The following is a 25,856-nucleotide window of genomic DNA, read 5'->3' on the forward strand; positions in this document are numbered from 1 at the left end:
GGAGACCCCAGGGCCTTGGCTATAATTCATACCAGTAACAATGCCAAAATTCAACACACTTTTTTTTCTTTCTTTTTTATTTTTTGTCTAAACTATTGGCAAAGTCACTTGAAACCAAAAGAAAAGGCTCAGACCTCTTCATACAACATGCATCTCTGCTTTAAGCTAAACACCAGTCTCCTTTACGTGCAATGTTTCAACATCCATGAATTCAGCACCCATCCATTTCCTTCTTCCCTGATTCAGGGAGCACAATTTTGAAAGCCATTTACCCGGGTAAATTGTCCTTCCTGAAAACTGCCTTCCTCAAAGTGGTTAAAAAGAGTTTGCAGGGTTCAGAACATACATACTTTGGGGGCCGATGCAATAAAGTGTGCTGAAGCTGCTGCGCGTTTGTACGTGCAAAGCACTATATGGGTGTGTAGTAAGGTTTTTGTGCATGGGAAAAAAGCGCTTACTGACCCGTGGTTTTTCCTGCGTGAATGCACGTGAATGGAAAGGAGGCAATTATCTATTCTCGGGCAATACTGGGAGCCACGCTAGCAGGGAGATCGAGTTAGTAAGGGTTTTTTGTTTTTTTTTTAAATACAGGTTTTTAGCACGTGAGTTAGGGCAAGCATTAAGTGAAAGTGCCGGTGTGGAGACCGGTTTTTTGATGCTTTTGCGGGTCAGCCAAGCGGTAGATCAAACTGGTAGAGAGAAGGCAGCTTCTCAATGAGGCAGGATCGCTGAGCTGCCTTTCACGCTCTCGCTGGCAGTCAGAATCCGATCATGAAGTGGTTAGATATAGCTCTACCTACCTTCACAACAACTACCGGACCACTAAAGTTTTTCTTTTTTCTTTTAAAAAGAAAGGCTTTCACCCAGAGAATCAATCGCGGGTGTTCACATGGCGCGTTTGGTGTGTGTGGAATTTATGTGCGTATCTAATTAGCATATGCGGTTATTACATCCTGCACTGCCGCTGGTTTTTGCCAAGCGCCCCCGAAATCTGCACAGAAAAGTCAGCGCGGATTTCAGCGCGGTCTTATTACATCGGCCTGTTTGAGAGATGTACTAAATAAGGGTGCTCTGGGGACAGTCAAGAACCTATGCAGAATGGCATTTTTCAAATCTGCGCATGTACCTTTCCTACCTCTTTCCTATGCCCATGTAGATTTTTTTTTTTTTTTAAATGATCAACCAGGACCTTCAGGTACACAAGTACCCACGGACTCCCTGCCCCCTTCCCACACCCCCGGATCTCTCCGGTAATGTACGCTCACACAGTAATAACAGCTGCATCGAATGAGCCCGGGCCTACCTGCCAACTGCAACACCTATCCACCTTTCACACACAGGGCGTTTATGGCTAAAAGAAGCCATGATACCAAAAGGCCTGCAAAACTCACCTCATCGCTGGCTGCCATGTCCAGGGGCGTTGTTCCGGGCACTATGCCTTCATCCTCACTGTCCTCATCTGGAAGATCCTCTGGGTCATAGAGAGGCTCACAGTTCTGAAGGTGAGGGTCTGCGCCTGCACAGCAAGACAGTACAAGATGAATCCGTCACGTGTGCCCCACAAGAGCTTACTATGGGGTCTGCTGGACTGCACTATTTTTCTCAAGAAATCCTGTTCTCGTGCCGAAAACCTTCTCCACCCAAACAACGGTTTCTCCAACAGGTACAGGAAGGAGCTGTGCAAGTAAACTCAAGGCAACCACTTCTTCCTGTGACCTAGGGAAGCTCTTATCTCCCACTGCCTCAGGTGCCCTCTTAAGACGGTGAGCTCTTTGGGGAAGGGACTTACTGTACCTGAATTCCAATAATGCTTTAAAGCCACCATGAGTGTTCATTTGGAAAGGTGGGCAAAAGATTAAAAAATTATTGGGCCTGATATTCAGCGCTACTTAGCTGTTTTAAGTTCGGACTTATCTGGCTAAATGGTGCTGTTTGAATTATTTGGCCATGGCCAGCATCCGCCGTTAAGCCGGCTTACTCTATTTGGCTAGAATGTTAGTTGGATAATTGAGGGGAGGGATGGGGGCGTTCTGGGGCGGAGCCACTGATCTGGCTAACTTAGGGCTTGATTTACTACGTTTTTTTCCCCATAGGTATAGAATGGGAAAAAAGCTTTAGTAACCAGAGAAAGTCTGATATTCAGCATTATCCAGCTTAGTCAGCCAGATAAATCTTGAACAGCTATTTGGTTGCCTTCTAGGTAGCCAGATAAAGTTATCCAGCTAACTATAAAATAGACTAGCATATTCAGTGGCTGCGCAGCTGAATATCTTGGCCAAGATGGCAGGATATGTTTGTCTGGCTAACTTGCTCAGCCAGACGGCAACTGAATATCTACTCCATTATTTGAACATAAGAAATGCCACACTGGGTCAGACCAAGGGTCCATCGTCCAGCATCTTGTTTCCAACAGTTGCCAATCCAAGTCACAAGAACCTGGCAAGTACCCAAACATTAGATAGATCACAAGCTACTATTGTTTATTAATTACCGTAATAGCAGCTTAACCTCTAGGAACTTATCCAAACCTTTTTTAAACCCAGTAACATTAACTGGCAATGAATTCCAGAGTTTGTGTGTTCAGTGAAAAAAAATTTTCTTCGATTTGTTTTAAATGAGCTACTTGCTAACTTCATGGCGTGCCCCCTGGTCCTTCTATTATCTGAGAGAGTAAATAACTGATTTACATTAACTTGTTCAAGTCCTTTCAGGATTTTGTACACTTCTATCATAACCCCCCCTTCAGTCATCTCTTTTCCAAACTGAACAGCCCTAACTTCTTTATCCTTTCCTCATAGGGCAGCCGTTTCATGCCCCATATCATTTTGGTCGCCCTTCTCTGCACTTTCTCCAGTGCAGCTATAACCTTTTTGAGATGTGGTGACCACAGTATTCAAGGTGCAGTCTCACCATGGAGCGATATAGAGGCATTATGACATCCTCCGTTTTATTCACCATTCCCTTCCTAATAAATCCTAATATTCTGTTTGTTTTTTTGATTGCCACAGCACATTTATATTTTTTCCTATCTTGTATCTAATTGCAAAGAAATAAGCCAATATATATAATTTCTTTAATTTGTTTTCAATTGTAACTATTTTTTTAAGTCCTTCATACCTTGACTGTGGGTTCCTGAAAGGAATGCTGACATTGGGAACAAACAGAATATATTCTAAGAGCCAAAGTTTATTATCTGCTTTCTAAACTGGTTTTGACAGGATGCATGTGATGCCAGCATGCCAATCAAAGGCACCCATAAAACACTCAAAAGCACCAAAAATAAAATGGAAACTATATAAATGAAAAGTGCCGTCAGAGACATCTACTTCACAACTGGCTACAAGATAGAAAAAAATGCTATCATAAGTTTATAGCCATCTTTAATTTTATCTACAACTTTATCTACCACTTTTCCAAGTATCTGAACCTGCTCAAAGAAGTGAATTTAAAAACATTAAAATTCAGAACTTCTTAAAAATATACTGGGGTAGCTATTCAAAACCTAGCAGGTTAGACATATCCGGCTAACTTAGATGGGATATTCATCAGCACGGCTATGCTGCTGAATATCCCCATAGCAAGCATTACTTAGGTAGATAAGTCTTATCTGTCTAAGTTTAGACTTGTTATTCCTGGACATGTTATCTGCTTAAGGCTGAATATCGGTACTTAACCTGATAATTTATCTGGCTAAGTAGTGCTGTCTTGATTTGCCCACAATTTATCCTGCTATCTAGCAGCCGCTGAACATAACCGGATATTCAGCAGCCCCTACATAGCCAAATAAGTCCTACTTATACGGCTATCTAGCACTTTGAATATCGGCCTCACTACATACAAATATTACAGAGTATATCATTAGGGAGCCCAACTTTCAAAACTGTCTGCCTGTGGAAATTTGTGCTAGTATTTTATAAATTTTGTGATGGGAGCAGCACAGTTTATAGAACAGAGTATATTTCTGCCCTGAAAGTACATGCATATATTTCAGTGTGTGCCAATGCTTGTAATGCAGGTACACACACTTTCTCTACCCGTCTTATAAAATTACGTGCATTACTAACCCAGAAGAAGGTATTTTATTGAAGTATGTGCATACGCCATTTCTAAATATACTTATTGCGCACATATTTGGAATCACCAAGTCGCAGATGCCTCCACCAGTTCACCTAGACCCTCCAGCCCTTCACCTTGAACCCCTACCCAAAAACTAGACAAAAGGCAAGTGCGATTTTAACTGCTCAGGACACGTTTGGTAATGTACACGTGTACACCCCTTAACAAAATAGCAACTTGCGAGCATACTTTGGACCCCGACCCATAACACCCCTAAACTTCCCCTCCCCCCCATTCACATTTACAAATACACACGCACTTTTGAGGTTTATAAAATAGGATATTTGTGCGCATATCCTAATTTTATGCATGCAACCCCCACCCAACTCTGAGTACTACCTCCAAAAAGCATATAAATAGGGGGGGAAAAAAAGGACGTGAAACCAGCATCTAAATAAAAACCACAATGTGTAAAACCCGGCTATATCCATTTGAAATAATCTGAATTCTAAACTTTAAACAAGACACACGACAGCTGCTGGGTACAATAATCATGCTAGGAAACACCATGCCACGCTTCAGGAGAACGCGAAGCAGTGATTTTCTTCAGGAGGGAAACATCCCTCCCCTGCACCCTGAGAAAATGCAGGCAAACAATAGCCAGGGTCCTGCTACCTGCTGCTCTGAGGAGGGCTGTCAGTTTCGTGGATCCTCTTCCTGCTGCTACGTGAAGTGGGGTGGTCCCGTCATATGTAGTGCTGTCCACACACGCATCACCCTAGGAAAGCATTCAGAGAGAGCAAGCTCGGCATGTTACTCGGCTACAGACCCTTGGGCACAACCGTTACTTCCACAGATAACCATCTTAGCACTTTAGCAGACTTATAAGTTCATGATGTACAGCACAATTTTCAAATGATGTTACCTCAGTAACTAAGCAGTTATTCGGGTAAAATTCTTAGCTGGAAATTGCTTCCTGCCCCCCCCACCCCCTTTGGGTAAAAGTATCCATGATGCAAAGGGGCACTGTGGGTAGAGCCAGAGACAATGCAGGGGGGGTTTATTTTAAAATCCCTGTCTTGAGTTTCCATTTAAAAAGTAGTTTGCACGCTAGTAGCAGGATTTAAAAACTATTCCCTTAGTATTCAAACCATAAAATTGCGACATACAGTGTTCTGGTTGTGGTCTGTGCTATTTACAGACTATCGGACGCGCGTTTTCGACATGCTAGCTTTACCCCTTATATAGTAAGGGGTAATAGCGCGTCAAAAACGTGCGTCCAACCCCCCCGAAACTATTAGCGCCCGCAACATGCAAATGCACGTTGATGGCCCTATTAGTTATTCCTGCACGATCCAGAAAGCAAAATGTGCAGCCAAGCCGCACATTTTACTTTCAGAAATTAATGCCTGCCAAACAGGTCTATCCAGTACCGAGCGGTAGGAAGAGCTGCGTTAGTGCCCGGCGCACCTGCGGTTGCCGCACGCACAGTGCAGCTCACCTATCGCTCGATCCTGAAAAATAATTTTATGCAAATGTAAACCGCGTCTAAGAAGGGTCCGTGAAGCGTTAGGCCCGCGCAACCCATTTTACTGGATAGAGCGCCTATACAGTATCCTGGGTGCGCGGGCCTAACGCTTCACGCCACGCTGGTATCTGTCATTTCAAATGTCATTTGAAATGACAGATACCAGGAAGTCGGGACTGCCAGTCCCCCCTCCCCTCCTCCCGAAGCAGGGCGCGAAAAGCAGCCTTGCTCCGGGAGGAGGGGAGAAGGGGCTGGCAGTACGAAGCGGCGAAGGTTATCCAGCTAAAGTTAGTTGCATATCTTGCCCCATATATTCAGTGAAATAAATGTCCTGCTGAATAATTTCAAAACCTAACCAGCTATGAAGATCATTTATCAAAGCGCTATGCAAATTAGGAAAAGGGGAGGAGTTTGAGGCGGGATTTTAACTACACCTTTTTCATTTGCGTTAAGCCGTGCGATATGGCTTTAATGCACTTTGCAATGTTTTTGCAAATAGTGTTTTCAGTATTTTAAGGAGAGGGAGAGGGAGAGACTGCCTAGTTATATGTATTTATACCTCTATATGAGGGCCACCTAGCTACTCGAGGTGAAGTTTAGGTATTAGTGTAGGGGTTAGGGGCCACTTTCACATGCAGAGTACGACATATGAACAGAACAGTGCACTCTTGTGAAGATTTGATGACCTTCGGCGTGAGGAAACTCGCACAAAGATGAGATTTGTGCAATGTTCTCTCAACCTAGCTTGATGTTACCCAGGTAGAGAGTCCATCAAGCTAGGTTGAGAGAACATCACCTCGAGTAGCTAGGTGGCCCTCATATAGAGGTATAAATACCTCCCTAGTATGAGGGCCTTATAGTTAGGCTCTCTCTCTCCCCCCCCCTCCACCCCCAATGGTTGTAGGTAGGAATTGCAACAATTGTGGTACTTACCACAAAGTGTGAAAAAGTTATCGCAATCTGCGGCACTTTGCGATAATCAGCCTATTACCATAAAACACGCCCCTTTTCCTATCGCATGTGATATTTAGTGCATTTTGATAAATCCAGGCCTATGTTAGAAAATAGCCGGCTCGCTTTTCAAGTTATCTGGCCATGTGTGGCTGGATAACTTCCTACTTGCTTGGATATTTTTAAAAGATTTCTGGGTAAGTAGTGCTGTTACAGAGAAAAGCAGAACTCAGTGGGCTAGCAGCCCAATTCCAACCTTCCATCTTAATAAATTCACCTTGGCACCACTGGGCTGAGCTACTGCAATTCCCTCCACCCCCAAACCAAGATACTGTGTTTATTTTTGTGGGAGGGAGGCTGGGAGCAAGTAGGATGTTACTTCACTCCAGGCTGAGTTTCTGGGGGGTAGGTTGTAGTATTTTTACTTTGGGTGGGGAGAGGATGGGGAAAAGAATGGCAGAAAGTTGGGTTTTTTGTTTTTTTGTTTTTTTTAAAGCATGGCAAAACAGGAAAGGAAGGAGCGCAAGGCCGGATAGCTTTAGGCCTGCTATAATTCAATTAGATGAGTGGCTGGATATGCCTATTTTTCTCATTTACAGGCTCATTCATCAAAATGCATTATGGCGATAATTGGGTTACCGTACGGCGAGAATGCAAAGCTTTAGAAAGGGCGGGATTGGGTAGGCCTTTGGGTGGAATTAATGAAAATGATGGGCAATATCGCACCATGCGATAGCATAACGCATGCTATCGCACGGTTCTAACGCTGGAAATAACTACAACTTTTTTTCCTGGCATTGAGCTGTGTGATTTGCCCGAAACAGCCGTAGTGCAATTTGTGATAAAGACTGCAATCACTATAGAAGGGCCAGGGTGAGGTGCTGGTGGTGGTTTAGGGGCCACTTTTACATGCAGAGTGAGACATACGGACAGCACAGTACACCTTGGTGAAGATTTGATGTCATTTGGAGTGAGGAAAGTCTCACAAAGTTGAGATTTGCATTATGTTCTCTCGCATTAGCTTGATGGCACCAACATCTCACCTCGAGCTATTAGATGGCCTTTCTATAGAGATATAAATAGTTGAGTACTATATGAAGGCCTTAGAAATAGTCTCTCTCTCTCCCCTTCCCTTTGCAAGCTGTGAAATAAAAATATATTATAGCATTTTGATGAATCTAGGGGGTTAGACAGATAATTTCTGAGTAATCTGTCTACATGGCTTTTGCATATGGATCTCTCTGTACTTTGATTCAAACAGAATAAGAACTGTTTGGTAGCTGCCCACATCATCTCAGCTCCTGATGTAAAATCTCATGGTGTGTGCTTATCTGGGATCTGCATGTATAATAAGAGATTCCTCTGGCACCCAGGTCCTTTTCTCTGTTCCAGGCTCTTCATTAGAGCTGTACAAAAATAAGTTATCTTCCTCTTTGAGGAGCAAAGTTCCATTTTCACTCCCAAAAGTTCCAAAAATGCAAGTTTCAACATTTTTTAATGGAGATTTCCACTACACATTTTCCTCTGTAACTTCAGGTACCAAGAATCAGAGATGCCTGAACCCCTGGTGGGCCCCTCAGGTTGTGTCAGCAGGGGGGTGGGGTGTCAAAGAATAAATCCTGCAGTTACAAGGGAAAATCATCTTGCATGAAAAGTTATCTTTTGGGAGATGCTGATTTCACATCAGGCACATCCGATAAATGTAAATGCACTGCCAAAATCGAGCCCCACACTTCAGCACGGAGCTCACCTCGAGCAGGAGGCAGCCTGCCAAGGACACGTTCTCCTGTTCAACAGCCAAGTGCAGGGCAGTTCTCCCTGATTTTTGCTCCTGCGCATTGACATCAGCTCCCCCTGTGATCATCAGCCTCAGACAGGGCATGCTGTTTGCCATCACTGCCATATGAATGGCGCTTAAACCTTCAAAACAGAAAATAATCGTGTGTTAAGAGAGACAGAACAACGAGTTATTGCAACAAGAATACAAAACGGTTCTTATCTTTCCGCTCATGTCCTGTTTCAAACTGCCGAGTGCTTCTTCTAACTTTCTATTTGCTGTGCAGAGATGACTACAGGTCCACAGTTTGCTGCATTGGTTTTTTTTTTTAATTAAATATTTATTTAGGTGTCAAGGTAGGTAGGTATCCAAGTGCTGAACCACCAGTGCAAGGTCTTCATAGCTGAATTGCCTCTAATCAGACTGAAGCAGAACTACTGTACATTATAGTCAGACCTGGCCAATCCGGGCTTAGTTTATTCTGCTATCTGGGATATACCTAACACTAACAGAGCAACAAACCTGCTAACTTGCATGCAACATGATCTCCTTTACCTGCATGTCTTGCAATTCAGATTTTTAAAAGTCAGTTTACAAACACATACAGATTAAGCACACGTCACTCTGTATTTGGGCAAGAATGTAATTAGGGTCTAAAATCTAGTGGCTTGGCCACAGGTGGGCCGGGGCGGGCCATGGCCCACCCACATTGGGCTCAGGCCCACCTAATCAGCGTTGCCCGGCAGACCAAAAAGAGAGGCCCTGTCACAGGGCTGTAGTGGACATGCTGGGCAAGAGGAAGAAGAGGTCCGCGAGGCCGCCAGTCGACACCATCCCATTGCAGCCAAGACGAGGAAAAGGCCTCATGAGGCTGCCGAGAAGAGGAGTAGGACCGAGAGGCCAGCAGTCAAAGAAAAAAAACCAACATCATCACTGGAAGGTGCTCGTTCTCCTGCTCCTCCATGTGTGCCGGCCCTATGCATTCAAACCCTATGCAGCCAGGAAGTGCTTCTATGCTGATCTCGTGCATTGCGAGTGTGTGTGTGAGAATGGGAGCCTGCTTGGGGGGCTGTGAATGGGAGCCTGCTTGAGCGGATGTGAATGACAGCATACCTGAGTTTGTGTGTGACAGAGAAGAACATGTGGAAATGAGAACTTGTGTATGTGGGAGTGGGAGCCTGCATGTGAGAGTGGGAGCCTGTGTCTTTGTGTGAGAGTGGTAGCTTGCATATGAGAGTAAGAGCCTGGATGTGTATACTTATGTATGGAAGTGGGATCAGGAGCCTGCATGTGAGAGAGAGCGCATGTGAGCGTGAGAGCCTGTGTGTTGTGTTTGTGGGAATGAAAAGTGTGTAGGAGCATGTGAGAGTCTATGAGTGTGTTTGTGGGAGTGGGAGCCTGTGTGAAAGAGCATGTGAGAATGAGAGCCTATATGAGTGTGTGTGTGTGGGAGTGGGAACCTGTGTGTATGTGAGAGAGAGCATTGAAGAATGGGATCCTTTGTGAGAGAAAGCATGTGTGTGTGAGAGAACATGTGAGTGTGTTATATGAAGGAGGAAGGATAGAAGACAGACAGAATAAAAGAGACCCTGAAAAAGGAACAAGGAAACGACAGTCAAGGGGGAAAAAGAGACTGGGACCAACTGATTAGAAAAATAAGATCAGACAACAAAGGTAAAAAAAAAAGTATTTTGCCTTTCAGCGATTGGAATATTCCATCTTTAGGAATGTGCATTTCTTATATACTTGTATTTTGCTTTTTCGTCTAAATTCCAGTGCTCACAGAGTCTGGTTTCTCAGGCTTTTCATTTCAGTTTTGTCTCCATGTTTCTTTCTAATTTGTAGTCCTTATTCTGTCTTAGGTAAGGGTTTGTCTGTGATGTGCATGTGACACAGAGATGCAGTATTTTGGCTAGCATCTAGTTTCTTTGTAGGGATATGTAGCAGTCTGGTTTGTTCCATGTGCCCATTCAGTAGTGCATTAGTTAGTGTTCTAGGGCCTGGTCTAATGTTGATCTTGCTGCTTTTTCACAGATAAAATTGCTTCTGTTTGAGTCCTGAGAGTTACTGCTGTTATGGTATGGTAAGGTTCTAGGTATTTATTTGCAGGGGTTTAGTTACTTCACAGTGAAGGGAATTTGTTTTGCTGTCACTGAGATGACACTGGAATTTTAATTTTTTTTCCATATCCTAGTTCTGTTCTGTACCTGTTATAAATCTTTTTATGATGATTATTGCTGTTTTATTGTAGTTTTATGCATTTTTTGAAAAGAGGATTCATAAAAGACAATATCGATATTTGTTTTATTAGGTGACTGGATATGATGTTTTTGAAGTGTTCTTTGTTTACTTTTTACATGATATTGTTTATTTATAAACTGCAATAAATATAAAATAAATTAATATCGATTAATAAGGAATTTTTAATGTTGGTAAGTGCTTGAAGTAACAGAATTAAAATATTTTAAAATGTCACTGATGCATGATAGCTGTTGCAAACTACTCAGAAATCCATTGTATGGTGCATGCTAAGGCATTATTTACTGATAAAAGTACAACTAGTAGGGCCTAGATCTGTATGTCTACTGCCCACGCATGTTAACTTTGGGCTCCCCCCAAAAATTCAGTTCTGGGTACGCCACCACTAAAATCCTGTCCCAGCTGTGAAATGTGACCCCCTATAACTGTCTTTGATCCTTAAACCATCCTGTGGGCATCTAAAGCCGCTTCTGCAGGCAAACCTCGATATTGCAAGTAATGTTCAACAAAAGCAGGGCTTACTGTCAGTTAAATTTTCCAGACAATTGTAAGTTTATTTTTTTGAAAAAAATGGAGAAAAAGCAATGAAAATACTAGCATCTCATTTTAAATAGGATGGAGACTATTAGCAATATAGCACTGGGGGCTGATCCCAGGCTCAGGCCATAGCAGCATGACTCATATTCTTCTGCCCGATGTGATTGATGGAGTTTGGTTGCAATACGGTGGTGCTGGAGCTCTGGAAAGGAAGGCTGATAATTAGCGCTACTACGGTCTATAAAATAATGAGTTGAATGGAATGAGTAAACGTTAATCAGTCGCTTACTCTTTCAAAGATTACAAAGACTAGGGGACACACAATGAAGTTAGGAAAATTGGATCTTACCTGCTAATTTTTGTTCCTGTAGTACCACAGATCAGTCTAGACTCCTGGGTTTTGCCTCCCTACCAGCAGATAGAGACAAGGCTTCACTGACACTGTTCATAACCCAGTATGCCACCTGCAGTCCCTCAGTACTGACCTGTACCCAAGCCAAGATGACAGCAACAACTATAAACTTCTAAGCAATCACCCTCCCCCCTCCAACGAGCTGGAGGAAGGTGAAGTTGCCCAAAAAGACAATGGAAAACTCGTTTCCCAAATTTAACATAAGTGATCAGCATTGAAAATCTCCAAGAATTCCACACTATATGCAGAGCAACAGTGAGAGTGGTGGACTCCCCCCCCCCCCCCCAGTAAATGAGCAGGTCTCTGGGCTGATCTGTAGTACACCAGAAGAATGTGCGGCAATCAATTAAACTGGACAATAGCACTATAAATGAAGCATAAACAATTGGGGCTTTGTATAACTACGTTTTTACGCTTAGTATTCAAATTTTGTGCACTATTGGTGTGTGCACTCATTAAATTGTTTATGCTTCATTTATAGTGCTACTGTCCAGTTTAATTGATTGCCGCACATTCTTCTGCTGTGATTTACCTAAATGTGTGTGCCTTTAACTCCACCCTTTATGTATGCTTGCGCCTGATCTGTAGTACTACAGGAATGAAAATTAGCAGGTAAGAACCAATTTTCCTTTCCCTATATGTACCCAGATTAGTCAAGGGATGTGTGTACCTAAGCTCCCCTTAACTTGTATGGGATCTGGAGAATTCCGCTCATAGAACACTCTCACCAAAGCACGTGGATGCCGGATCCCCAATATACAAGCATTAATACCTAGCAAAAGCGTGTAACATAAGAACATAAGAAATTGCCATACTGGGTCAGACCAAGGGTCCATCAAGCCCAGCATCCTGTTTCCAACAAAGGCCAAACCAGGCCACAAGAACCTGGTAATTACCCAAACACTAATAAGATCCCATGCTACTGATGCAATTAATAGCAATGGCTATTAGCTAAGTAAACTTGATTAATAGCCATTAATGGACTTCTCCTGCAAGAACTCGTGAGGCTCATTTAGCCGTCTGTCTAGTGCTGGGCTCCCCTGAAGTGCCTTCCCAACCAGGAAGGACCCACAAAGCAGGACGGTAAGCGGTCTAGAAAAGCCACAAATGTGAAAAAACAAAACAAGACCGTAGCCATAAAAGGGCGAAACTTTGGCCAGAGTCGGGCTGATCATATCCAATCGAATAAAATCCTTTCCAAGGCTACGGTCTTGTTTTGTTTTTTCACATTCCCAACCAGGAATGCACACTGAATACAAGCTGTCTAAATGTAGGCATGATCGCGAGTCTGTACACGCCATTGCCATGAGGCCTGGGCAGCGTGCCTCTTGCGCCACCCCGTTTACATGAACGTCAGGAAACCCCTGTGTGACCAGTTCTGAAGCAGCGATCAAGGCCCCGAGTGACTGCCACAACGATTCCACTACCCCCCATTCGCTCTTGCTTGCTTTTTTTTTTTTTTTTTTTTAAACAAGCTTTAAAACTGCATCTACTGTTGTCACTAGCCCCAGTACAAAGAACAGAAATTCAATACTTCCCTGCACCGACGGGTCTCCAAATGCAGAGCTGCCAGCGGAACCAATGCTGCCTCGTGAGGGATGAGGGATCTGGACCACCAGATGTACACCCCCATGGGAATCTCGGAGTGAGCTGCCATCAAGGGTCATCAACCCCCTGCTAGTCTGCCTCAAACCAGGAAGGATGGCCCCACCAGGACCTAACAACCACTCCCCCCACCCCCCCCCCCCGGGAGAAACTATAGATCTATCTTCTCTTTTCCTTTCTTTTACATACTCGAGACTGCAGGTTTTGGAGACAGAGAAATACTGGGGGACTGCAGGTGGCACACTGGGTTAAGCACAGTGTCAGTAAAACTTTACTGTCTCCATCTGCTAGCAGCATTGCAAAACCCAGGAGTCTGGAATGATCTGGGTACGTACAGGGAAACTAGTGATACATTTAAAACGAATAAGAGAAAATAATTTTTTACTCACTGCATAATTAAGCTCTGGAATTCGTTGTCAGGGGACGTGGTGAAAGCTATTTTTGTAGCTGCATTTAAAAAAAAGGTTTGGACAATTCCTGGAGGAAAAGTCCACCATTATTAAGGTGGAGCTGCAGAAATCCACTTCTTATCCCTGAGATGGAATTTATCTACCCCTTGGGATCCTGCCATGTATTTGTGACCAGGATTGGCCACCATTGGAAACAGGATACTGGGCTTGATGGACCTTGGTATGACCCAGTATGGCAACATCTGCAAGTCTTGCTCAGAGATAGAGGTGCGGTCAGAATGTCTTCTTGAGAGTCCTGCTAATACCTATCTCCCCCCTCCCCTGCTAATTTCTCTCTTTTGAACCAGTTCTTCTACGAGGACAATTTTCAAAACTATTTGTGTGTGTAAATTGTCCATCTAAAAACCACACTCCCTCAATGTGGCTGAAAGTCTGCACATTGTGGAACAACGAAGGGAGTTTTAGCTGCATTTGGAGAAAGCGTTCCCTGGGGCGCATTTAGGTTGGGGAAGAAAAAACAAAACGCATGTAGATACTATTTTCAAGCACCCACAGAAAAAGCTGGTGCTAATGGTCATAGGTTCTTTGTGCACCTGTGGAAAGTTTCAAAGTCAAAGTACACATGCACTTTTGCTTTGAAAATGGTACAAAGTTTAAAAGTTGTCCCTGTATAATTCATTGGGGGTTCCAGTGGCTAATGGCATAATGGAAGAGATTGAGAAACATCAGACAAATGGCTGACAACACTGGCATTTCTCCCAGGTGCCTTTGCGGGACATCTTGCTGAGCCTTCTAGAGACATCACTGACTAACAGAACGACATCATCGCATCACTGGAAAGGAAAAGCAGCAAGGGAATTCAGCATGTCTCTCTCCTAAAGACGAACCAGGTCTTTAGGTTTCGGGAATCTAAGGGGAGCCAACACAATCCTGATGCCAGACACGTAAAAGAACTTGGTACCATGTCCGGGCTTGCTAGGTGGTTGAGATTTTGCCTGGGGACACATCCTCCTAGCCTTTCATGATAAAACATCTTACTTGCTCCGTATGATAAACATTTTAGCTAAAAGTCTTATGTTTTTACCTAAATTGAGAATACTTTCTGTCTCTGGGCCAGGTTTCTCCCGTTTTGAGTGTAATTTTATAAGACCCTGAATAAATTTGCAGGCTGTCATATTCCTTAGTTACACCAGTTTTCAAAGTGTACATACTACACGTGTTTAACTTTGAAAATTACCTGCACAAGGTTAAACCTGCTACTGTGTGCAGGGAAACTTTTCAAGGAAATTTATATGCATGCTTTCCAAACTCAAATTATGTCCGTAAGTACAACTGCCCCCAATTATTTCCCCACAATAAATATAATTTTATGAGCCTATTGGCTGGGTGATTTTCAAAAGGACCATTTCTGTGGGTAAAGCACTGTTTTACCTGCAGAAGTCCTTTTGAATATTACCCTTTCGGTGTCTACAGGAAAATGTATAGTTCATTTGGCTTTCTGTGTGGCCTATGCATTAAAGCTCATCCTAAATTTCTCTTGAGCGTGCAGCTGGAAAACATTTTACCATCCATTCTAAAATGCCACGGTGTGGAATGTACTAAAGTTTTTTGCATGAATGCTAAAGTGAAGTCTCTTCAACAAGAGTTCAAAAAGCATGCATGCAGTGCTTATCTAAATCCCGTCTTCTAACTAGCCCAAAGCGAGAGGGCCAGTTAGCACAAGGGATTTCATCTCTCCCAATTTCCCATCAAGGTCTGCTCCTAACCGTCCTAACCCTCCACACCCAAACAGGCCTTCAAACATGAAGGCTGGATCCCTCCCAAAATTAAACTGCAATCCCCGACCCTTCTGGAATGAGTCCTTACCATTCCAGCAGGTCCCAATTTTCAGCGGTAGAAGGGACATTGAGAGCCCTTCTGCTGGCAGCACTGCACCAGCGAATGACACCACCTAACAGCACCATGACATAATGAAAGGCACCACCAGGGATTTCGAGATGCAGCATGCAAGCTAAAAATTAACACCCACTCTGAGGTGGGTGTTAAATTTTAGGGCTTAACCGACATGTGCAACATAGAGCATGAAGGAAAGCATACCTCATGTGCCCACTAAAGTTTAATTAATTTGTATACGATGTTCTATCATTTGCATGCAGGTGGGTGATAATTTTAGTATTTACCTACTGACATGATCTGAGCCAAGTTTATCATTCACACAGGGAGGGCAACTTTAAAATGACCGTGCGTGCACCCACATACATGCGTATGAGCGTGCAAGCACATATGCACTGGAATTTTAAATAGTTCACGCAAGTGTGGCATATGATTTAAAATACACCTGGTGCACGTATATGTGCTCCTAATTTTAAGTGGTTACACAAGCAAACATTATTTGCATATCTTCCTTAGGAATTTGTCAGCTTTAATGCGTGCGGCAAAGCAAATTTTAAAACATGCGCACATGAAGGAAATAGCCAGTTTGACCTATTAGTCCACCAGTTTTCCCAGTCTATCTCTAGGTCATCCAGACCCCTCTGATTCTTCATCCTGCACTCCCCTCAGTTTACCTGGACCCCTCACCCAGTTGTTTTAGGCCTAAAACGAGTTTTCTTCAGACTCACATTTCATCAGGAGTAGAAGCGCTGCGGGCCTGAGAATTAAAATCCGGATTTACGTATGTATATGTTGGCCCTACCCTGCAACACCCTTGATACGCCCTAACTCGTCCCTTTTTTCATGCATTGTGTTGCTCATGTGCATACACATGTAATTGGGCTGTTTTAACATACGAGCCACTTGCACTCAGAGGCAGATTTTATAAATCTGCGCACATGCGTACTTTTGTTCGCGCACCAGGCGCGAACAAGAGTACGCGGGATTTTAATAGATACGCACGTAGCCGGGGTCGGCGTGCGCAAGGCTGCCCAAAATCGGCAGCCTGCGCGCGCCGAGCAGCCTGTCTCCGTTCCCTCCACCCCCCTGCACCTTCCCTTCCCTTCCCCTACCTAACCCACCCCCCCGGCCCTATCTAAACCCCCCCCACCTTTGTCGGCAAAGTTACGCCTGCTGGAAGCAGGCGTAACTTTGCGCACGCTGGCCGACTGCCCCGCTCCATGTTCCGGTCCGGGGGCTGGTCCGCAGGCCGCGGCCAAGCCCCAGGAACACCCCCGGGCCGAAACCACGCCCGTGGCGCCGCCCCCCGAAACACCGCGTCACTCGCAACACGCCCCCGAAACGCCGCGTCACTACCGGCACGCCCCCCCCGACACGCCCTTCAATGCGAGCCCCGGGACTTACACGTGTCCCCGGGCTTGCGAGCACCGCCGAGCCTATGCAATATAGGCTCGGCGCGCGCAGGGGGGGTTTGGGGTAGGTTTTCGGGGGGTACGCGCGTATCCTACGCGCGTACCCCTTTGAAAATCTACCCCTCAGTGTAGATACTTGCATATTTGGGACCTTTAATACGAGCAGCTCTTAAAATTCACCCCTTGTGGGTAATTTTGAAAAGGATTTAAACATGTAAAAGCAGCAGTATGCTTATGCACATAAAACCTATTGTCAATTCAATGGCATATATTATAACAATTTTCAAAAGCTCACTTATGCATATAAAGTGTATTATGCACATAAAACCCAGTTTCAAACAAGTACATTCTTTTGAAAATTACCCCTCAAGGCCTTTGGAGGCAATTTTCAAAATTATTTACACGCTTAAAACTGGGTTTTACAAATGTAAATGCAATTTACCCATATAAGTGGGCTTTTGAAAATTGTTATAATATATGCCATTGAATTGGCATTAGGTTTTATGTGCATAAGCGTATGTTAAGTGCATAAATGGGCTTTTGATAGTATGTTACATTCACAAGCACAACTCCTTTGAAAATTACCTCCAATGTGCACGGCACCCTACTTTTTGTGCATGCCAAATGTCCTTAGTGCCCATGCTATGTTTTGGGGCATAGGCCCCCATGTATGTGTATACAAATGTTGTGACCCTCTAGGTCCTATCTATCTTCGCCTCTAGCTTAAATTCTAAGTTAGGATTTAGGTAGGAGTTGGCAGACCATCTCTGACAAGCACCTCCCGTGAGGCTGTGTAGATTGGTCCAACAGCCTCTATAAAAACAGGCAGAGCGGGGAAGGGCAGGAGGAAGGACAGTGATGGAGGGGTTCCCATCTTTAGAGAGAGAGAGTGGCAGGTTCCCGGGACCAGTACTCAACTGGTCTGACAGGTGGTGTCTCAGGAGTTGGAGAGAGTTTCTAGAGAGCTGATTTTTTGTGAAGAGGCTTGATGTTAGTATAGATCCTAGTCTTACTTCTAGAAGGATTTTTTCCCTGCTTGGAGATGGTTAGAGAGAAGATCTGTGCTTCCCTGCCTGCACTACAAGGAAGAATGGTAGTGTCTTACCATTTGAGAAATGAGTAGGATTTTTGTTTTTGTTTTAAAGATGATTTTGTTCAAGTTTGGTTGGGAGGAAATGTTTCCACCTTTCCTGTCCAAAAGGACACCAATTCAGATGTGCTGGACTGAGACAAAACAACAATTTTTCTGTGTATGAAGATCAACTGGAGATATGATGTTGGTTGATTTGAAGTCATTTTTGGCTGCAGTAAGTTTTTGCTGGAACATTTCACAAGTGGGTCCAGTATCTCTGAGTGTTGAAGGTGGCCCAAAAGCCAGGACATCCTAATTGAGAGCACATTTGTGAGAGAAAGAAACAGAGTGACTGTTCCCCCCCCCCTCCCAGGCCTTGAAGGTTTATCTTCCCCCCTACCGGAAAGGACCCTGGCATCCCAGGGCCTGCGGACTGAGCTTGAGTAAATGGCCCCAGGACACCGTATACCCCTGTATTCTGCATACCCACAAAAGGAGGTTACACACATATATAGCAAACTTACCAAAGTGAAGCATTCTTCCTTCCACTGTACACCAATACATACAGCATCAAATAAGAGACTGAGCAAGTAATGTGGCCTCATACCTTCTCCATTAGGCAGGCTGATTATCTCTGAGGTCTTCTCATGTCGAAGAAGTGTGCTTAAGACTTTATCATCTCCAGCTTTGGCAGCAAGGTGCAAGGCTGAGTTACCATGGCGATCCAGAAGGCCTACATCAGCTCCAGCCGCGAGCAGACACTCCACTACCTCGGCCTGCTGCGTGATGACAGCCAAGTGCAAGGGCGTCTGCAAAAGGCAGGGGCAGGGCAATAAGAAAAAAAATAATGAAACAGGAAGTATAAAATGAGTAATACACCACAGTAAGTGCTGGGGGAAGCAAATCTTTGAAAGTGGCTTCCTGCCAAAAGGTAAAGGCACGGAATGCAGCGTGTCTGGTTTTGATAGGGAAAAACCGCACTAAAATCCTAGAGCTGCAGATGTAAAACCAGACCTAGCTCATCTTAACTCTGATGAGCCAGAACCTTCTTTATCATTGAGGAGGTTCTCAACAGAATCAAGTGGGAGGCTTATTCCGAGACCAGACTCAGTGTGAATGTAAAGCACCCAGGCTATTTTTAGAGAGATAAAGTGGAAAAGACTGCATACATGTTGTACATGCACAAGCTAATTTTAAAACGTGTGCGCCCATTTACCGGTGTATGGGTGCACGAGTGGATATACGTTTCAATTTTAAATCGTGTGTGCACTTGCATGTGTATGAATTAAAATACACCTACCGCGAGTAAGTATACGCCTAATTTTAAGTGGTTACTTGAGCAAATTACTTTGTATATCTTCCTTAGGACTTTGTCGACTTTAACACGCGTGGGTAAGTGGATTTTAAACACCCTCGCGTGACGGACATTTCAGTTTTTCCAATTAGTCCACCACTTTACATAAGAAAATGCCATACTGGGTCAGACCAAGGGTCCATCAAGCCCAGCATCCTGTTTCCAACAGTGGCCAATCCAGGCCATAAGAACCTGGCAAGTACCCAAAAACTAAGTCTATTCCATGTAACCATTGCTAATGGCAGTGGCTATTCTCTAAGTGAACTTAATAGCAGGTAATGGACTTCTCCTCCAAGAACTTATCCAATCCTTTTTTAAACACAGCTATACTAACTGCACGAACCACATTCTCTGGCAACAAATTCCAGAGTTTAATTGTGCGTTGAGTAAAAAAGAACTTTCTCCGATTAGTTTTAAATGTGCCCCATGCTAACTTCATGGAGTGCCCCCTAGTCTTTCTACTATCTGAAAGAGTAAATAACCGATTCACATCTACCCGTTCTAGACCTCTCATGATTTTAAACACCTCTATCATATCCCCCCTCAGTCGTCTCTTCTCCAAGCTGAAAAGTCCTAACCTCTTTAGTCTTTCCTCATAGGGGAGTTGTTCCATTCCCCTTATCATTTTGGTAGCCCTTCTCTGTACCTTCTCCATCGCAATTATATCTTTTTTGAGCTGCGGCGACCAGAATTGTACACAGTATTCAAGGTGCGGTCTCACCATGGAGCGATACAGAGGCATTATGACATTTTCCGTTTTATTCATCATTCCTTTTCTAATAATTCCCAACATTCTGTTTGCTTTTTTGACTGCCGCAGCACACTGAATCGACGATTTCAATGTGTTATCCACTATGACACCTAGATCTCTTTCTTGGGTTGTAGCACCTAATATGGAACCCAACATCGTGTAATTATAGCATGGGTTATTTTTCCCTATATGCATCACCTTGCACTTATCCACATTAAATTTCATCTGCCATTTGGATGCCCAATTTTCCAGTCTCACAAGGTCTTCCTGCAATTTATCACAATCTGCTTGTGATTTAACTACTCTGAACAATTTTGTGTCATCTGCAAATTTGATTATCTCACTCGTCGTATTTCTTTCCAGATCATTTATGAATATATTGAACAGTAAGGGTCCCAATACAGATCCCTGAGGCACTCCACTGTCCACTCCCTTCCACTGAGAAAATTGCCCATTTAATCCTACTCTCTGTTTCCTGTCTTTTAGCCAGTTTGCAATCCACGAAAGGACATCGCCACCTATCCCATGACTTTTTACTTTTCCTAGAAGCCTCTCATGAGGAACTTTGTCAAACGCCTTCTGAAAATCCAAGTATACTATATCTACCGGTTCACCTTTATCCACATGTTTATTAACTCCTTCAAAAAAGTGAAGCAGATTTGTGAGGCAAGACTTGCCCTGGGTAAAGCCATGCTGACTTTGTTCCATTAAACCATGTCTTTCTATATGTTCTGTGATTTTGATGTTTAGAACACTTTCCACTATTTTTCCTGGCACTGAAGTCAGGCTAACCGGTCTGTAGTTTCCCGGATCGCCCCTGGAGCCCTTTTTAAATATTGGGGTTTTGCCCAGTCAATCTCCAGGTCATCCAGACCCCTCTGGTTCTTCATCCTTCACTCCCCCCAGGTGACCCAGACCCCTCACCCTGTCTTGTTAGACTTAAAATGCAATTCCTGCAGACTTGTCCTCCACAGGAGCAGCAGTAAAGTTACGCGGCTAACAAGCTGATGCATGCTACAGCCTCCTGTTTTAAAATATGGGGTTAACTGATGACCTCGCCCCTTTTTTCTCTCACGCACAAGCATATACATGCTTAAATCACTGCTTTTAAAGTCTGCATCGCTCATGCTTGGCCTACATAAGCACATATATGGGCATTTTAGCGCCAACAACGCTTTTAAAACCGAACCGTCAGATTTTACTGTTTTCACAGCAAATTTATGGGGCACAGTTCACTTGTGTGCTTTTATAGCTGCTAACTGACTGGCACAAGTGAAATTGGACTTGGGTGGGAGGTCTGAATGAACTGGTGGGGATTCAGGGTGATGTGCTAAAGGGCTAAACTGGACAAGAACTAGGTGAACCAGCGGAGGTATTGGCAAACTGGTGATTTCAAAAACACGCACAAGTATTTTCAAAATGGTATATGCGCATACTTTATAAAATACCTTCCTCCACATATAAATCGGGTTTTTTACATGTATGTGTTACTTTTTTCTCACACAAAATATATGCATATATGTTTATAAAACAGGTAGCGAAAGTAAGTTCTTTCATTGCATTGCAAACATACTCATATGCTTTTAGAGCAGCGCTACGTAGCAACCTGCCACACGGTTTATAAAATGCTAGGATAAGTCTCTGCGCGCCGACTTATGCACGCAAATTCAGTATCGTGAATAGATTTGAAAGTTACGCTCACTTTGTACCCAAGATGTGCTTTCACTTTGAAAACTGGTGCAAAGCCCGAAGGTTAAAAGGATGTCCATTTTTTTTGGCCTGGTGCAGACAGTTTGAAAGTTGCCCCCCCATTTACCTTCCTGAAAGGTTATCAGGTAAAAAGAAGGATGGTGCTGTCTACTTTAGATTCACAGGAATTTTCCGTTTCACAGTTTTTTCATGTTAGAACCAGACAGGGATTTATTTTGGAAACTTTCACAGCTGAAACTGAGAACTTTGTTTTCAGATATGACGGTTTGTTTATATCCTGATGTTTCTGAGGCCAGAAAGAAGAAGTTCCTGAGTTTGTAGCAAGAGGATCTCTCTGCTGCAGCTCAATTTATTCTTGCAAATGGAGGATACAGTTCTAGGACCTTCTGTATATTATTTGGGAGTCTGATCAACTGAACCTTTTTCTCCAGAGGCAGAAGGAAAGGCGAAGATAGCCAAATGCTGCTGACTCAGAGCTTGTTGCAGACTCCGTGGCTTTTAGGCTGTCTGAAGTTTAATTAAATCAGGTGGTATTGTTCTTCTGATTTCTAATGCTGCTGCAGGGTTTCTTTTTCCTTCTCTTTCATTTATTGGTTGCTTCCTGTTTGGAAGCTTAATCCTCTCTATCGGGCCGATACAATAAAGTGCGCTCCAGTGGAGCGCACTGTTAGCCTGGGTTTGGACGCGCGTTTTCGACGCGAAAACCCACGGCCAACCCCCCCAAAACTAATAGCGCCAGCCAACTGGACTTTGCAATGCACAGCTTAAGACATCTAAAGACTGATAATTGATCATATCAATTATCAGTCTTTTTCTGTAAAGCTTGTTACTGAATTCTGTTCCTTGTAAAACAATGTGATGTTCCCAACGTACACCGGTATATAAAAATCGTTAAATAAATAAATAAAATAAATATCATATGGATGGTAATTTTAGCCCACATAAGCTAAAGTCTGAAAGTACTTTTTACCTGGAGATTTTAGCCCAAATTTTTACAGAAGATTTATGTTTCTAAATCTGCTTTGAAAATTCACAGGTGTGCATGGAACCAGTACTGAAATAAATGCACCAAGTTGTCCCTGCTCGAGACCAGGTGTAGCTTTGGGCATTTATATTTATACACATACAAGAAAATCATAAACCTACAGTTCTGTCTCTCTGGGTGCAGGATATGATATTCTTATATTTTGGAATGACATTTAATACTGTTCCATGTGGGAGTCTCCTAAATCTGAGCACTTTGATGCTGACTAGAAACCCGGTTGAGTAAAAGGAAACAGAGGGTATAGGAAGTGAAGTTCACTTAAAGGAAACAGGAAAGAGTCATCAGTGGAGTACCTCAGGGATTAGTACTGGATCCAGTTCTGTTTAATATTTCTATAAATGATACTGCAGTGGGGTTGGCAGGAAAAGTTTGTGTGTTTTTTTGCTTTTTTTTTTTTCTGAAGATGACACAGATTTGCAATAGAGTGGACATTCCAGATGGAGTGGAAAAAATAAGCTGTGATCTACAAAAGCTCAAAGTTTGGTCAAGTGCTTGGCAATTAAAATTTAATACAAAAAACATGGAGTCATGTATGTGCAGTAGAAAACTACAAGAGGAAGTATGCGACAGGGAGGCGACACGCTAATGTGTACCAAATAGAAGAAAGATTTGGGGGGATCTTATCTGATGCATTAGAAAAGGCAGAAGGAAGGCCAAATGACTACTGGCATGGTTAAAAAGGTGAGGCAAAAGAGGCTATTTTATCCAAAAGAACTTCTTTCAAAAATTGGGAAAAAGATCCAACTGAAGAAAATGGGAAAAAGCAAAAACATTAGCAAGTTAGATGTAAAACACTAATATAGCAGGCAAAAAGAGAATTTGAAAAGAAGCTGGCCTAAAGGCAAAAACTCCTAATAAAACCTTTTTAAATATATCTGAAACAGGAAGCCTGTGAGGGAGTCGGTTAGAGGGTTAAAGGGGCACTTTGGGAAGACAAGGCCATAGCGAAAAGACTAAATGAATTCTTTGCTTCAGTGTTTACTGAAGAGGATGTTACGGAGATACCCATGCTAGAAACTGGGTTTAATGGTGATGAGTCAGAAAAATTGAAAACAAATTACAATGAACATAGATGACAAACTAAAGAGATGCAAATTGTTTAGACCAGATGGTTTATACCCCAGAGTTTTGAAAGAACTAAAAAAAAAAAAAAAAAAGACATTGCAGATCTAGAACTAGTCATTTGTAGCCTATCATTAAAATAGTCTACTGTACCTGAAGACTGGAGGGTGACCAATGTGACCCCAATCTATAAAAAGGTCTCTAGGGTGATCCGGAAAACTACAGACTGGTGAACCTGACTTTAATATTGGGAAAAAATTATAGAAACTATTCTAAAGAATAAAATCACAGAACACACTGAAAGGCATGATTTAATAGGATATAGCCAGCATAGATTAAGGGAAGTCTTGCCTCACCGATCTATAAATTATTTTTGGAAGGGGTTAATAAACATGAGGATAATAGTAATCCAGTGGATGTAGTGCATTTAGATTTCCAAAAGGCATTTGACAAAGTCCCCCTTGAGAGACTCCTGAGAAAAAATAAAAGTCAAAGGATAGGAGGCAATGCCCTACTGCGGATTTCAAACAGGTTAAAAGATAGGTAACAGAGAGTAGGAATGAATGGTCAATTTTCTCAGTGAAGAAAGGTAAACAGTGGAGTGCCTCAGGGAGCTGTACTGGGACCAGTTCTTTTTAATGTATTTATAAATGAGCCTGAAAAGGTGAGGTGATCAAATTTGCAAATGATACAAAATAATTCCAAGTTGTGAAATAACAAGCAGATTGTGAGAAATTGCAGGAAGACCTTGTGAGACTGGGAGACTGGGCTAACAAATGGAAGATGAAAATTTAATATGGACAAGTGTACAGGATAAACATAGGGAAAAGTAACCCACACTGTAGTTACACGATGTTAGGCTTCATATTAGGAGTCACCATCCAGGAAAAGAATCTAGGCGTCATCCTGGACAATTCTTTGAAATCCTTGGCTCAGTGTGCAGCAGCGGTAAAAAAAAAACAGTGTAAGGGATTATTAGTAAAGGAATTGAGGATAAAATAGAAAATTTCATAATACCTCTGTATCAAGCCATGGTGAGACCACACCTAAAATACTGTGTGCAATTCTGGTTACTGCATCTCAAAAAAGATATAGCTGAATTGGAAAAAGGTACAGAGAAGGGCAACCAAAATGATAAATGGGTTGGAACAGCTCCCCTATGAGGAAAGGCTAAAGAGATTAGGGCTATTCAGCTTGGAGAAGAGGCAGCAGAGAAGATGTATGATTAGAAGTCTATAAAATCATGAATGGAATAGAATGGGTAAATGTGAATCAGTTATTTACTCTTTCAAAAAAGTATAAAAACTGGGGACAGTCCATGAAGTTAGTAAGTAGTACATTTAAAAGAAAATTGGAGGAAATTATTTTTTACTCACTACACAATTAAGCTCTGGAATTCATTCCTGGAAGATGTGGTAAAGGCGGTTAAGTGTAGATGAGTAAGCATTTGGACAAGTTCTTGGATGAGAAATCCATAAACTTATTAGCTAGACTTGGATAAAGCCACTAGTTATCTCTGGGCATTAGAAGCATGGGATCTTTCTATTGTCTGGGATCCTGCCAGGTACTTGTGACCTGAATTGAACACTGTTGGAAACAATAATACTGGGAATCCTTATGTTCTTATCTCATCGCAGTAAAAGAATGCGAGCAAGCAGTGGCGAGAGCCAGAAGAATGTGAGGGTGCAGAAGAAGAGGTATTATCAGCAAAAAGGCAGTAATAATGCTTGTATAGAGGTCATTGGTAAGATCTCGTGATCCCGTTTGGATTTATAAAAAAAAAAAAAAAAAAAAAAAAAAAGATACCTTTATTCAAATTATGTTGCTTCCTGTAGACTTATTTGGAAGATAACCAAATTACTAGAAACCCACTGAGGTCCCAAAAAATTTTGAGTGACAAGGTACACGTGAATAGAACTTTTAAAAATAACTCTGCTTTTAGCAGAAGAACTTAGACGCCACAGTTTTTGAAAAATGTATCCAGAATTCTACTTTGAGGAATCTTACATATAAGTACATTAC

General features: G+C 42.8%; 1 protein-coding gene across 3 annotated transcripts in view; it reads right to left on the reverse strand.

The window, feature by feature from the left end:
- NFKB1 (nuclear factor kappa B subunit 1) overlaps positions 1 to 25,856 on the reverse strand; it is a 278,175-nt gene that overhangs the window by 30,956 nt on the left and 221,363 nt on the right. For all 3 annotated transcript variants that reach the window (XM_029597052.1, XM_029597051.1, XM_029597053.1), the window contains 4 exons: positions 18,520 to 18,721; positions 8,286 to 8,455; positions 4,732 to 4,834; positions 1,392 to 1,516 (listed from right to left, as the gene is read on the reverse strand). In XM_029597052.1, coding sequence (XP_029452912.1) covers positions 1,392 to 1,516; positions 4,732 to 4,834; positions 8,286 to 8,455; positions 18,520 to 18,721 — 600 coding nt within the window. The remainder of the gene's footprint in view (positions 1 to 1,391; positions 1,517 to 4,731; positions 4,835 to 8,285; positions 8,456 to 18,519; positions 18,722 to 25,856) is intronic.

Source organism: Rhinatrema bivittatum, chromosome 1 (assembly GCF_901001135.1).
Source record: "Rhinatrema bivittatum chromosome 1, aRhiBiv1.1, whole genome shotgun sequence".
Classification (NCBI taxonomy): Eukaryota; Metazoa; Chordata; class Amphibia; order Gymnophiona; family Rhinatrematidae; genus Rhinatrema; species Rhinatrema bivittatum.